Source organism: Bubalus kerabau, chromosome 1 (assembly GCF_029407905.1).
Source record: "Bubalus kerabau isolate K-KA32 ecotype Philippines breed swamp buffalo chromosome 1, PCC_UOA_SB_1v2, whole genome shotgun sequence".
Taxonomy (NCBI): Eukaryota; Metazoa; Chordata; class Mammalia; order Artiodactyla; family Bovidae; genus Bubalus; species Bubalus kerabau.
Window position 1 is genome coordinate 237,187,001 of NC_073624.1, and position 14,260 is coordinate 237,201,260.

At 42.2% G+C, this 14,260-nt stretch overlaps 1 protein-coding gene and 1 non-coding gene across 4 annotated transcripts in view; both read right to left on the bottom strand.

Annotated features, from left to right (window-relative positions):
- Positions 1-8,346: 8,346 nt before the first annotated feature.
- The window catches only part of LOC129636576 (T-cell immunoglobulin and mucin domain-containing protein 4-like), a 62,362-nt gene continuing 56,448 nt past the window's right edge, over positions 8,347-14,260 (bottom strand). For all 3 annotated transcript variants that reach the window (XM_055560070.1, XM_055560062.1, XM_055560058.1), the window contains 4 exons: positions 12,573-12,619; positions 10,900-10,993; positions 9,511-9,550; positions 8,347-8,501 (listed from right to left, as the gene is read on the bottom strand). In XM_055560070.1, coding sequence (XP_055416045.1) covers positions 8,429-8,501; positions 9,511-9,550; positions 10,900-10,993; positions 12,573-12,619 — 254 coding nt within the window. In that variant the 3' untranslated portion in view covers positions 8,347-8,428. The remainder of the gene's footprint in view (positions 8,502-9,510; positions 9,551-10,899; positions 10,994-12,572; positions 12,620-14,260) is intronic.
- On the bottom strand, positions 9,827-9,899 carry TRNAG-UCC (transfer RNA glycine (anticodon UCC)). The gene has a single exon. It is a non-coding gene; the product is annotated as a tRNA-Gly (tRNA).

A 14,260-nucleotide genomic window follows, 5' to 3' on the forward strand; every position in this document is an offset into this window, starting at 1 on the left:
CTTCCTGACCTGCATATAGGTTTCTTAAGAGGCAGGTCAGGTGGTCTGGTATTACCATCTCTTTCAGAACTTTCCACAGTTTATTGTGATCCACACAGTCAAAGGCTTTGGCATAGTTAATAAAGCAGAAACAGATGTTTTTTCTGGAACTCTCTTGCTTTTTCCATGATCCAGCAGATGTTGGCAATTTGATCTCTGGTTCCTCTGCCTTTCCTAAAACCAGCTTGAACATCTGGAAGTTCATGGTTCAGGTATTGCTGAAGCCTGGCTTGGAGAATTTTGAGCATTACTTTGAGATGACTGCAATTGTTCAGTAGTTTGAGCATTCTTTGGCATTGCCTTTCTTTGGGATTTGAATGAAAACTGACCTTTTCCAGTCCTGAGGCTACTGCTGAATTTCCCAAATTTGCTGGCATATTGAGTGCAGCACTTTCAGAACATCATCTTTCAGGATTTGAAAGAGCTCAAGTGGAATTCCATCACCTCCACTAGCTTTGTTCGTAGTGATGCTTTCTGAGGCCCACTTGACTTCACATTCCAGGATGTCTGGCTCTAGGTCAGTGATCACACCATCATGATTATCTGGGTTGTGAAGATCTTTTTTGTACAGATCTTATGTGTATTCTTGCCACCTCTTCTTAATATCTTCTGCTTCTGTTAGGTCCATACCACTTCTCTCCTTTATTGTGCCCATCTTTGCATGAAATGTGCCCTTGGTCTCTCTAATTTTCTTGAAGAGATCTCTAGTCTTTCCCATTCTGTTGTTTTCCTCTATTTCTTTGCATTGATCACTGAGGAAGACTTTCTTATCTCTCCTTGCTATTCTTTGGAACTCTACATTCAAATGGGAATATCTTTCCTTTTCTCCTTTGCTTTTCACTTCTCTTCTTTTCACAGCTCTTTGTAAGGCCTCCTCAGACAGCCATTTTGCTTTTTTGCATTTCTTTTCCATGGGGATGGTCTTGATCCCTGTCTCCTGTACAATGTCACAAACCTCTGACCAGTTCATCAGGCACTCTGTCCATCAGATCTAGTCCCTTAAATCTATTTCTCACTTCCAGTGTATAATCATAAGGGATTTGATTTAGGTCAATACCTGAATGGTCTAGTGGTTTTCTCTACTTTCTTCAATTTATATCTGAATTTGGCAATAAGGAGTTCATGATCTGAGCCACAGCCAGCTCCTGGTCTTATTATTGGTGACTGTATACAGCTTCTCTATCTTTGGCTGCAAAGAATATAATCAATCTGATTTTGATGCTGACCTTCTGATGATGTCCATGTGTAGAGTCTTCTCTTGTGTTGTTGGAAGAGGGTGTTTGCTATGACCAGTGCGTTCTCTCAGCAAAACTGTATTAGCCTTTGCCCTGCTTCATTTCGTACTCCAAGGCTAAATTTGTCTGTTACACCAGGTGTTTCTTGACCTCCTACTTTTGCATTCCAGTCCCCTATAATGAAAAGGACACCGTTTTGGGGTATTATTTCTAAAAGGTCTTGTAGGTCTTCATAGAACCGTTCCACTTCTTCAGCATTACCCAACAACTATTCCCAGTTTCTCCATGCAGACTGATCCTAAGTTTTGCCTGAATGGCAGTGTGCATAGCCTATAACAGTTGGTGTAAATTGGTCCCAGACAGCTTTCAGTTCCCCTTGCTAAAGGATGGGTCTGTGACCCAGTGAAATGTATGGGCAGTGAAATATATGGGGAAGTTCTCTGGTTGATTCTAGGAAATAGTTCCCTTTTTGAAAAAAGGTAAGTATCATATCAGGGGGAAAGTCCCATTTCCCATTTCCCATCTACCTCTTCCTTCCTGCTTGTGATGCTTTTGTGGAAGGGTATTTTAGAGCTGTGGCAGCCATCTTGGGATCAAGAGGGTAGAGTCAAGGAAAGTCACAAAGACTCTAACATCTCATCGTCAACTAAAGAATGTCACTCCCCATCTGGCTCAACAAGGATTGAGTAACTGGCCCTCTGGCTGCTGATCTTTAACATATCCAAAGGAAGTTCAGGGTAGAGATCAGGAATGAGGTGCTTTGTTCTCTGGGGAAAAGGGCAGAACAGGCCTTCTGATAATTAGATATTTTCAGGGGGAAATTTTTATGAACTTGGATTCTTGCATCTTCACATGCTTAGAAAAGCACTAAAACCATTAACTGTTCCTTGTGATCAACAGTAACCTGGTGTCACTGCTAAGATATCCATTCCCTGTAACTAGCAGTGGCCTTCTACAAAGGTGTGTGCTTGGTGGTTGTACTCCTGTCACCAAATTCACACATACATGGGGACTCCTGTTGCAATTAGGTGCCAAAGGGCACAGGCTTGCCTTTGACCAAGTTGCTTCTTCGACACAAAGGCTTCCAATGAACCCATTCTCCACATGTCCCTTGTCATCTTACTGCCATCTCATTATCCCTCTGATATCTTTTAACAGATTAATAGCATCACCTTGCCCCTCCAGACATTCCTTCTCTGTTTATCTTTGCTATTTTCTCATTATCACTTTCCACAGACCAAATATTTTATCTTGGTTTTTAATTACTTTAATGGGCCTTGTCCACAGTAAATGGGACATTGAGGTCATTATCTTGTCATTGCAGATCTTCTTGAGAAATTTTATTGATCATTTCTTGGAGCAAACTCACATGAGGGTACTAGACCCACATTAACTTGTGACTTAGGCCAAGAGTTATCCTGATTAATTAGCAATATTGCTTTCTGGTGCAAAGCTGCCCTCCCTGTAGACCAGTGCTTTGCAAACATGGCTGTATAGTAGAATTACCTGAGGTGCTTTCAAAACTCCTGAAACCCAGGTCTCCCCCATGGAACTTAAACCAGGAGAGCAGAGGGGAATCCAGCTTCAGGATTTTTTTAAGTTCCCCACAGTGTTCCAGTGTACAGACACGTTTGAAGATCAGTGCTTTGGACAAGTACTTCTTGATCTTTAATGTGCATATGAATCACACAGAGGTCTTGTTTAAATGCAGATTCTGAAGGTCTGGGGTGCCACTGATATTCTGCATTCCTAACAAGCTCGCAGGTGATGAAAACAGCTGTCTGAGGCCCACATTTTGCAGAACAAGGGTCTTAGAATATAGATTTAGTAGTCTATAATGCTGGAAGTGAAAGTGTTCGTCACTCAGTCATGTCCATCTCTTTGAGACCCCATGGACTATAGCCTGTCAGGCTCCTCTGTCCATGGAGTTCTCCAGGCAAGAACACTGGAGCAGGGAGCAATTCCCTCCTTCAGGGGATCTTCCTGACAAAGGATCTCCTGCCTTGCAGGCATATTCTTTACAGTCTGGGCCACCATTCCGAAATTAAACTCCCCTTGGGTCCAATTGCAAAGTCACAGGAAAAAAAAAAAATAATGCCTGAAGTAAAGCCAAGTTCAGGGACACTATATTAAAGAACTCAAAGGAGTGTTGCTTGTACTTGGGCTGACCAACCATCCCAGTTTGTCGGACACCAAGGTGGTAAGGTTCTTGCGTGCCAGAATTTTCAGTCTTAAAACTGGGACAAATTGGTCACTCTAGTTAATGGTGGCAGCTCTAAGAAAGCAACAGTCAAGCTTTGCACTGTAGCATCCGATTCCTCCTTTCTAGGAACAGGAGGGAGTCCAACAGGGTCAAGTGTGTGCTGGGAAAGACAAGCATAAGGGAAAGAAATGTGAGTTGTAGGCCCAATAAGAGCTTAAAGAATGTGACTTCAAAAGAGTGAAGAATCAAGCAGATCCAAGTGGAATTAGAAAATTCTGAGAAGATTATCATATGGCCATAGATACTCTTATCCTATCACCTGGGGCTCCCCAGTGGTAAACAATCTGCCTGCTAATGCAGGAGACTCAGGAGACACAGTTTGATCTCTGGGTCAGGAGGATCCCTTGGAGAAGGAAATGGCAACCCACTCCAGTATTCTTGTCTGGAGAATCCCATGTACAGAGGAGCCCGATGGGCTACAGTTCATAGGGTTGCAAGAGTCAGACATGAGTGAGCACAGCACGCAGTATGTACAGATAAATCTGGGGTTTGTGGTTTAGCTGTCTGTCCTAGCACTGGCTTTCTATATAGCCCCGTTGGTAACCAGTTCCTCCTCTCTGGGCCTCAGGTTCAGCAACTACGAAATGGGAGTTCAGTCGAAGGATGTGAAGGGCTTTTCCTGCTTCCCCATCCCCCGATGACTTATGCAACATGAATAAAGCTACCTCTGCAGAAGTACACATTAACAGCACAGACAGTGAACCCACATTCTGCTTTGGGAGCAGCCATCTCCAAGGCTTCCCAGGATACTGCTCAGCAGCGTTAGCTTCCTCATATTCAGGAACACTTCCCTTTGCTGGCCTTTGATGCTCAGAGAGCTGAGAACTCACAGTTCTTTATTTCTTTTTTTTTTTTTTCTTGAGACTGTAACATGTTTACAAATCTAAATGAAACTCTATCTCAGACCCAGCCTTTCGGTTACAAGCGGCTTCCTCACTCTGCTCTTGCCTCCAGGCAGGGAACCCACTTCTCAACTTTTTGTTTTCTTCAGAGAGACAGAGTCTCTCCAGCCACCCATTGCAGGATTCCTGTTAACCTTTCATTAAGCCTGCTGACAGCTGGCTTCATTTCTTCATAACTTAGTTCAACACATTCCCATTTCAATGGGTCCCACCTGGCTTCATTAAGGTTCCTGCCAGCTTCTTCACTAGCAGCTTCCTCCACAAATGCAAATAGACTCTGAGTAAATAATATGGGGACTGGGGAATACTGAGCTATAAAGGGGTTGGCACTGGAGAACCATCATAACTCTCAGGTTGCCCTGGATCTGAGTCAACTAAAATCTAATTCAGACCAACTCCGGTCAATGCCTCAGTTTTAAATGTGTGAAATTTTACAAGGGCTGTCATGGTGAAGGACGGGGTATCGGTTAGAGCATGGAGTCCTTCAGGCCTGGTTCCAGACCAGCTCTGTCACAGGGGTAGGACTATGAGCAAAGTCTTTCAGCTCTTTTTGTTTTTCTGTTTTCTCGAGAATAATATACCTGTTTCACTGGGTGGCTGTGAGGATCCAGTGATCTTGCCTTGATTTTTTTAATTGGAGGATAATTGCTTTACAATGTTGTATTGGTTTCTGCCATAGAACAAGGTGAATCAGCTATAAGCATACATATGTCCCCTCTTGATTGTCAAGGTTGACACAGACTAAGGGTTTATCTCCCTGTGTTATACAGCAACTTCCTGCTAGTTATCTATTTTACACACGGTAATGTATATGTTTCAATGTGGTAGAGACCCTGGAACACAGCAAATGCTTCTAAGGATGAGATGTGATCTCTTTCACTTAGCCTTAGAAAGGCCAAGGTCCAGGTTGTAGAATTAGGCTGCTCTAAATCCTCAAGGTCTGACTGTGGTCCTACCATGTAAAAACAGCTGTCAGAACTCTGTCTCCACTAAAGTCTTTCCTTGTGGAAACACAAACATGATGCATGGTTCCCATGTGGGTTTTGTCACATTAAAATTTTTAAGCTTCTTGAGGGAAGTGATTCTCTCCTCTGGGCCAACCACACAGTAGGTACAAGGGGGCTGTTTGTAGATGCTACCAATTCATCCTGATGGCACAGAGAGGGAAAGAGGAACCAGTACCCCAACCACTTGCTCTGATCAAGGAGTCTCAGGGTAAGAATTCTGGATGTATTCATTCTTTATCCTGTGACTCCCACACTCACCCCCTAGACCTTTGAATCGCACACTGGCTGCTTTGTTCCAGTTCATGGCCATCCAGTTCGAGGATGTTATTTACTAAGTGTGGTGTGAGTGCCTGTAAGTAGACACACAACATTCCATGTCAGTTTAGGCCACTTCACTCCCACATCTTCATTCCTCCTTATCAGCTGCCTGGCCTCTGAGCTCCCCACTGCAGCCTGGGGCAGAGCCTAAGGGTGTTTCCTCTAAGTCCCCTTGAGTGGAAAATAGGAGACAGGAATCTTATATCTGCATTTGGAAGATTCCTCTGCCACAGCATGGAGGACAAATTGGAGAGGGAAAGGAGCTTAGTTGGTGAGTGTAGTTAGGAGCTACCCTAAGAATCCAGCAGAAAGTAATGCTAACTTGACTGAGGGCCGATGACTCCACTGGGACCTTGGCCATTGGCTGCTGGAAACTAACACCCCACCCCCACCCACCTCTGTGGCCATGCCAATCATCACTGGGCCCTGGTTACAGAAGAGTCTTTTCTTAAAATCTCCACCTTCCTGTTAGAAATTATATGCTGCCATAGTTTTCAAATTCTAGGGCACATCTTAACTTAGAACAAATTAAAACACAGATCTCTGGGCTCCTCGCTGAAGTTTCTGAGTCAGTAGGTGTGAGGTGGGAGGAGAATGCGTGTGATTAACAAGTTCCAGGAGATGCTCCGGCTGCTGGTCTGAAGCGCCCAGTTTCAGAGCCACAGAGTGAGAGCAATGGTTCTCACCAACCACCCGGAGCATTAAAAATAAATAAATAAATAATAAAATCAGATGCCCAGGTCACACACCCCAGATCAATTACCAAAAGACCTCCTAAAGGGTGGAACCCAGGAATCAACATAAAAATTCCCCAGATAATTGCAGTGTTCAGCTAGGGTTGAAAGCTACTATCTAGAGGCTCCTAAAGGACATTATCATTTATAAAATTCTGTGATTACTCATTTAAGTGTTTCTGAATCTGATCAAGGGTCAGAAACATACTTGGGAAAAGACAGTAGATGGCTCCTGGCAAAATACAAATATACTTACTGAGCTGAGATATTAGGTTTAGGGAGCGTGGTATTTGCTGTCATCTCTTCTAGTCAGACCCAAGTCGGTGGTGGTATTGGTGGTGGTTTGGGAAGGTGGGTAGGGAGCATGAGCTAAGTTAGGATGGGGTGTCTCATTAACCCACAAAATTTTAAAACCTGACCGTCTGTACAAGGTCACCTAGTCCCACCCCATTTTCCAGATGGGGACACTGAAGCCCTGTACCTGATTCTAGATCCATAGCCCCCCACCCGCCCATCCCCAGGTTCTAAATCTGAATTTAGCCTGCTGGTCATTTCCAGTATTTTGAATTACCACAGAGCGGAAAGCCAAGCCAAATAAAGAAGCAACCCGTGTGCTGCTAGTTATTTCCTTCCTTCCTTCCTTACTAGTCCAACCCTACCACTCCTCTTGGCACCAGGTGAGCGATGCAGACGGCTGGCTGCTCTGGGCAGGTGGTTCTCCAAGTGCTTGGGTGAGAGGGGGTGCTTTTATTAACTACTCTATTTGTGTGAACTAACAATGGAGGGATCTAGAGGCTGTAGTGGTCAAGTGATAAGACTGGTACTTTTTCCCTCTCTTAAAGTAATGTCAAGAGAGTCAAAATATAAAGCATGGCTACCTGGAAAGACTGTGCACCTATTTTATGAGTAGCTACTGCCCCAAACATACCAGGAAGTATTTCCAGCAAATTTCTTTCAGCCCCAGCTGACTTTCCACATTTCTTCCCAGCCAGAGGCCTCTCACTGAGGTGCACATTCTTTCCATTCAGTCAATGACTGCTTGTTTTAACCTCTCTCCATGGTTCGTCATGTTACTGGCTCTGAAAGTGTTTAAATAAACCTGTTCTTACTGAGGAGCCAGTTCCCATGGACTATATACTTACAGAAACTGATCTGGACTGCCTCAGTCACATCATCCAGGGATTGGCCCTTTTGAACATCCACATTATTTACCTTACCTTACTGTGATGAACTCTTGCCTGTTTCCAAAATTAAATTCCCCAAGCAAGAATTAAGATGTGACACTATGGTCATCTTTGAGTGAGCGAAGTCGCTCATTCGTGTCCGACTCTTCATGACCCCGTGGACTGCAGCCCACCAGGCTCCTCTGTCCATGGGATTCTCCAGGCAAGAATACTGGAGTGGGCTGCCATTTCCTTCTCCAAGGGATCTTCCCGACCCAGGAATCGAACCCAGGTCTCTTGCATTGCAGACAGACGCAAGCAGATGCTTTAACCTCTGAGCCCCCATCTTTAAAGATACATAATTGTAAATGGAAAATAATAGAAAATCTGGGCCTTTTAGAGGTACATCAAAATGATGGTGTGATTCCACAGACTTTGTTTTACATGTTTTTAAGTCTCAGAAGTGCCCTGAGATTGAATGGACTTCCTTAGGTGCAATAGTGAGTTCACCGTCACTGAAGGCGTTCAAGTATATTGTGGATTGTGACACAGCAAGTCTACAGCGTCACTACTACCGCGGTGACACTACAGAGATTAAACCATGAGACAGAGACAGTGTGGTCTCTAAAATAACTCTCGCTTGTGAAACTAAAGCAAGACGCATCAGTGACACCAGTGCAATAGATGGATTCAGAAAAAATTCTAAGACTTATTTTGATGATTCACGTGTCATACCCACATCGTCAGTCCTAAGAAAAAGGGGCACATTACAGGGTGAAAAGACCATCTTCATCTTCTGTTCCACTGAGGACATCTTTACCTTCTCCAACATTGTCTAGCCTATAAAGAGAGAAGAGAGCCTGCTGATGAGAACACCAAGACCAGCAACCAATGGATGCTGCTAAATTACAAAATGACTAACCAAGGAGTTAAAATGGCCCAGAGTCCATCCAGTCCAAGCCTCTTATTTCACAGATGGGAAAACTGAGGCCACAGGAGATAAAAGGCTTTTTGCCTATCTATTATAATAAGGAGATTTAAAGTTCTTGTGTTAGCAAAACATAAAAACATTATCTAAATGTGTTTGTTTACCAGGAGGATCTCCAAGTATGACTTAGAAAAATTACCTTGCTAACCCTCAATTTTCCTACTTATTAATATTTACTTATTTATAGATATTGTAGTAATGATACAATTATTAAGTGAAAACAAGTTCTTAATCACAGTTTACACAAAATCCTTTCATTTCTTTTCCAAAAAACCTATGTAACAGGACAGATACGCAAAATCACTTTCCAGAGACTCTTCAAACTGTTTTTTTAAAAAGACAAAACAATATTGTAAAGTTTAAAAGTAAAATAAAATTAAAAAAAAAAAAAACAGGAAAAAAATAAATAAATAAAAAGACAAAACAAAAAACTGGTCCTGTGGCCTAATTTGGTAGAGGAATTAAATCCCAGGAATGAAACTGTTTATGTTTTTGTCATTTTCCATGCTGCCAACACTCCCTCAATGAACTCCAGTTTAACAATGACCTTTTGAAGTGAGTCACCCAGAGTTGAGCAAGTAATGGGTAAAATGGCATATCACTTTCCTTCTTTTGTGCGACATACTTCTGCTAATGCAAGCTGCTAGTATATTTGCATCTTGGACAAATACCACAGTGTTATCCAAGACAGAGGTTAATGCAAGCTGAATCCCCACAACTTTTTTACCTCTAAGGCCACGTCTCTCCAGCTCTATATTTAATCAGAATGCAAGCCCAAGGCATTAAACCACTGAATAGTATCTAATCATTTGCAACAGCTTGTACAATCATTACAGCAATCAGTCATGCAAGATGAATTACCTGGTGTGTTTCTGGAAACAATTGGCTTTCACGAATTTCCCTGAAAAGACAAGGCCATGTTAGAAGCAGAGTAGCTGTACTTATGTGAACGAAATGCTGGGGAAGCACAGAGCAACCTTATGAAGAGCAGAGGTGGTCCAAAGGTGGAAACTTAGGAATTGGACTTGGCAGAGAAAGCCACTCCTTTCCCAGATCAGATGATTGCTTCTTTTGGCCTCTCATTTCTTCCCACCAATTACAAGATTGTTCCAACATTATAGACAACGGTTTTAAGTTCCTTATTTTTGTCCATGCAGCATGGCTTATGGGATCTTAGTTCCCTGACCAGGGTTTGAACCTGTGCACTCTGCATTGGAAGTGCAGAGTCTTAACCACTGGATCATCAGGGAATTCCCTAAGCTGATTTATTCTTAAGTTACTTAAATTCAATTACTCACTTGGGTGTTAAAACACTTCCTTAGGACATACACCCAGAATTTCGCAAACTGTAACATGACTTTGTATGACGGTTAATGGCAAATGTCCACTAAGCTCCAAATTTCCTTCTGCAGTGTTCACTAGGGATAGGTGTAGAGACACATAAGTTTCACTATTGTTGCTCAAACAGGCTGAGATGATTATTGCTAGTCAGAGATCCTCATTACCAGCTTCTATTAATGACTATAGAGAACTTTTTCCCCCCATTTTTACAGGACCATTTTATGTGCCTGTACTTTGCATGAAATGATAAACCCTGGTTCATGACTTCCTTATGCATTTGCTTTAAAACTTTTTTTGAAGATGGGGGAGGGCAGATACAAGGTTGTGGACCAGCTGGAGAATCTAATGACAATCATGGACCCTACCCCCTGAAAAATAAAAATGTGAACATTTCAAGGATTTTACTGGTTCCCTGGAGTTCTCTCTCTGGATCTTAGGTGAGGAAGTTTTACTTTAAGCAAACAAATAAGACTAGGATGACTCATGGCTCTCTACCTGGAGGCATTCCCAATCAGAAGAGTCCTCCACCCCAAGACAGAGATAAGACAGTACTTGCCACTTAAGGGAGTCAGGAGGATGAAATGAATTAGGAGATGTCAAAAATACAGCATCAGAAAACACACAGAGTAAGTGTCTAGTAAACAAAGGTGCTCTTATTTTATGTTGTTTTTCTTTCTCAAAACATAAACATTATCAGGAGATGATGTTCAAAGCCTTTGGCATCTCAGGGAGAATAAGTTTACCTGTTATCCTCCTTGATAGGTGAGGGCAATGATAGAAGTGGGGCTCTAAGGAATGGGGTGGGGGAGAGCAGACAGGGGCAGGAAGCAAAATCTATCCACTCTCAGATTCTCCTGGAGTTTCCAAAACTCTGAAAGGCTTTACCCTACCTGGTCCTGCCCTCCTTACCTCGAAGAAAAAACGCCAGAAGCAATGCCAACAGCACGAATCCCAGGGAAGGAGCAATGATCATGAGCAGATCGTAGTTGCTGGTCATTCTTATCTGGTGAGACACAGGGAAGCCCCTTGGCCACTCATTTCCCAACATCATCTTCCCTATTTGCCATCACCAGTATGCCTGCTAGTCACCCTCTCACTGCAGCCCACCACATTTTGCCCAATGCATTTCAAGAACAAAGCCAGCCTTACAAGTTAAATTTAAAAAAAAAATCTTGGAGAATCTGAAACGTTTTACCCAGAGCCCCCAAATTTTCCTAACTCTTAAGCATCAGGCAGATTGCTGTGAGCTGTGCTCTCCACTGTCGAATCACTTGGCTGGCCATCGCCTAAATCCTTTCAGTTCAACCTACCCTGTTCAGTTCTTCTCCTGGCTGACTTAGACTTCTAGAGGTAACCAGGTAAAAGAGAAAGTGGAACTCGATTTCAAATTTTCTGCAGCAGTGATTCTCAAAGTATAGCCAGGGGATCCCTCCATGAGATCAAAATGATTTTCAGGACACATTATTTGCTATTTTTACTGTCATTCTTTCATGAGACCTGCATTGCAGTTTCCCAGAGGTTTCGATTGTATGATCTGTGATGTGAAGGTGTCGAGGCTCTGATGATGTAATATGAAAGCAGACGTGAGATCCTCTATCCCTTACTGAGACAGACATTAATAAGACTTGTAAATTTGTAAAACAATGCCACTTTCTTCACTAATATATTTTTTTAATTCAGGAAAAACTAGGTTATTTGTTTTTGTTTTCTTGGCCACACCACACAGCATGTGGGATCTTAGTTCCCCAACCAAGGATCAAACTTATGCCCTCTGTATTGGAAGCACGGTGTCGTAATGCCTCTACCATCAGGGAAGTCCTGGGAAAATGTCCTTATTTTTCATAAAATATTATTTGCATTAACATATTTGTTATCCCTTTTAATGAATTCATATTGTTTTTAATTTCTCAGTTCTAATTTTTAGGAATATAAAGGGGTCCTGACACCAAATAGTCTGAGAAGCACCACTCTATGGGCAGCATCCAGTTCCCTGGGGGCTACACCATGTCCCATTGGCCAGGCCAGGCTGCATCCCTTCAACTTCCAGTCCCTTCTCTTACAAGGCAGTAAACACAGCACAATCACCTCTCTTTGAGGAGAGAGAAAGGGAAGAAGGAAGAAGGGATGAGACCTTCACTTTTCCTTTATAGGCTGTTTATACTGCCTGGAGGATTCCCATGAAGCAGTGGTGAATCACTTTTGTAATAATAAAAATGAATGACAGATAAGCTCAGAAAATAAGAGGAATGCTGGTGACAGGTGTTGATGCTGTAGGATGTCCCTAATCCTGGGCCGCCAGAGGGACCACATAATAGTTTCAATGTTTATATATATGTATGTGTATATATATATATATATATATATATTTCTTTTTTTCTTTTCAAAGCATCTATACATATAGAAGTATGATATCAATGTCATTTCTGCCATGAGTGTCTACTAATCCTCCACTATTTCATAACAGTTGTAATGCATTTTGCCCTTGGATAGATATGCTCCGCCTAATCCATTTCTGCAAATGTTTATTGTGGATTTTAAAACTCTAAGTCATATGCTTCAAAATACTTCACACAAAGTTTTACCTGTTCTGGTTCGAGTTCATTTTGCACAAGAAATGATGTCTCAGGTGCTGAGGAGAAAGAGAAAATAATGCTTATATTTCCTATGGGAGAATAAAATGCTACATCCTGAAACATTTTAGTTGATTGCTTAATCTTTTAATCCTGGTTTTCTTTTTTTGCATAATTTATTTATCCATTTTTATTTTTATTATTTTTTTATTTTCAAATTATCTTTAATGACATTAACAAATACTTATGGTATAGTTTTTTTTTCCTTTTTTTTAATTTTATTTTATCCGCCACAGCCATTTTTATTTTGATATGTTTCTATCTAAAGCTCATCTGCTGTCTAATATTATCCCCCAGGAGCATCTCCATTTTATAGATGGGTAGAGTGAGTCATTAGGCAATTAGTCACCAGGCAATTGAATCTAATTTTTCTTTAACCACCAGTAGTAAATTCAGGACTTTTATCCTGAAAGAAAATTTTTCAGTCTGTCAGTTAACAAATTTTTATTAAGCGTTTATAATAGGCCATGCACTATTCTAGCCGCACAATCGACCTTCTCAACAGAATTTACAACTTAGTTGTTGTTTAGTTGCTAAGTCTTGTCTGACTCTTTTGTGATCCTATGGACTGCAGCCAGCCAGGATCCTCTGTTCATGGGAATTCCAGTCAAGAATACTGGAGTGGGTTGCCATTTCCTTCCCCAAAGGATCTTCCTGACCCAGGGATCAAACCCTTGTGTCCTGCATTGGCAGGTGGATTCTTTACCTTTGAGCCACCAGTAAAGGCTCTTTAGTAAGTCCCTTATAACTTAGGACAGACAACCAAATTTAAACAAATACTGTGAATAGCTGGAAAAGTAATTGTGCAAAACTCTGGGCAGAAATAGTATAAGATGTCAGAGGGATATATCATAAGATGGCTGATATGTCATAAGAATGTGACCTCTCGAGGGTCACATTCTTGAGAATGTGAAATTTAAGCTGAGACATGGAATCATTTATTTATAACATAGTTAAGTTCAACCAAGAAAACAGAATCTACCAAATGCTAAGCATGGTTCTGGGTATTATAAGAATGCAGAGATGAATATGGCATGACCCCACCCTCATGAAATTTACAGCACATTAGCAAAGTGTTGTTGTTGTTCAGTAGCTAAGTCGTCTCCAACTCTTTGTGACCCCATGGACTGCAGCACCCCAGGCTTCCCTTGTCCTTCACTATCTCCTGGAAGAGATAAGTCCCAGATAACTCAAAGCTGAGTTAGTCTCAGAACTGAAATGAGTCTCAGATAACTTGAAAGCTTATTCGTCCTCGTGACACTGGGCCATTGCCTGACCCAGTGTCAGCAGATTGGGAAGAGCAGATGTGCAAGGCAGGGGGAGAAAGGTGAGGAGCTCAAATTTAGAGTCACTGATGGAAGGTACCCCAGGAACAATGCAAACACTATTTGCATAATAAGCAGCTGACGGATTTGAATCTGAATCAAACTGGGGAAGAGGTTGGAGCTGGAGGATCCAGGGAGCAGATAAAACCCAGGGAGCAGCGAGTACAAGAAACCCAAGGGCTGCGTGTTCAGAAAGAGGAAGTCAGAGGAGGTGGAGGAGAAGGAATAGGAAGCAGGCAGAGAGCAGGGAGTGAGAGCAGGGTCCCAGGGCAGAGGAGACTGTCCGGCAGGGATGCAAAGTCATCTGTGCAAGAA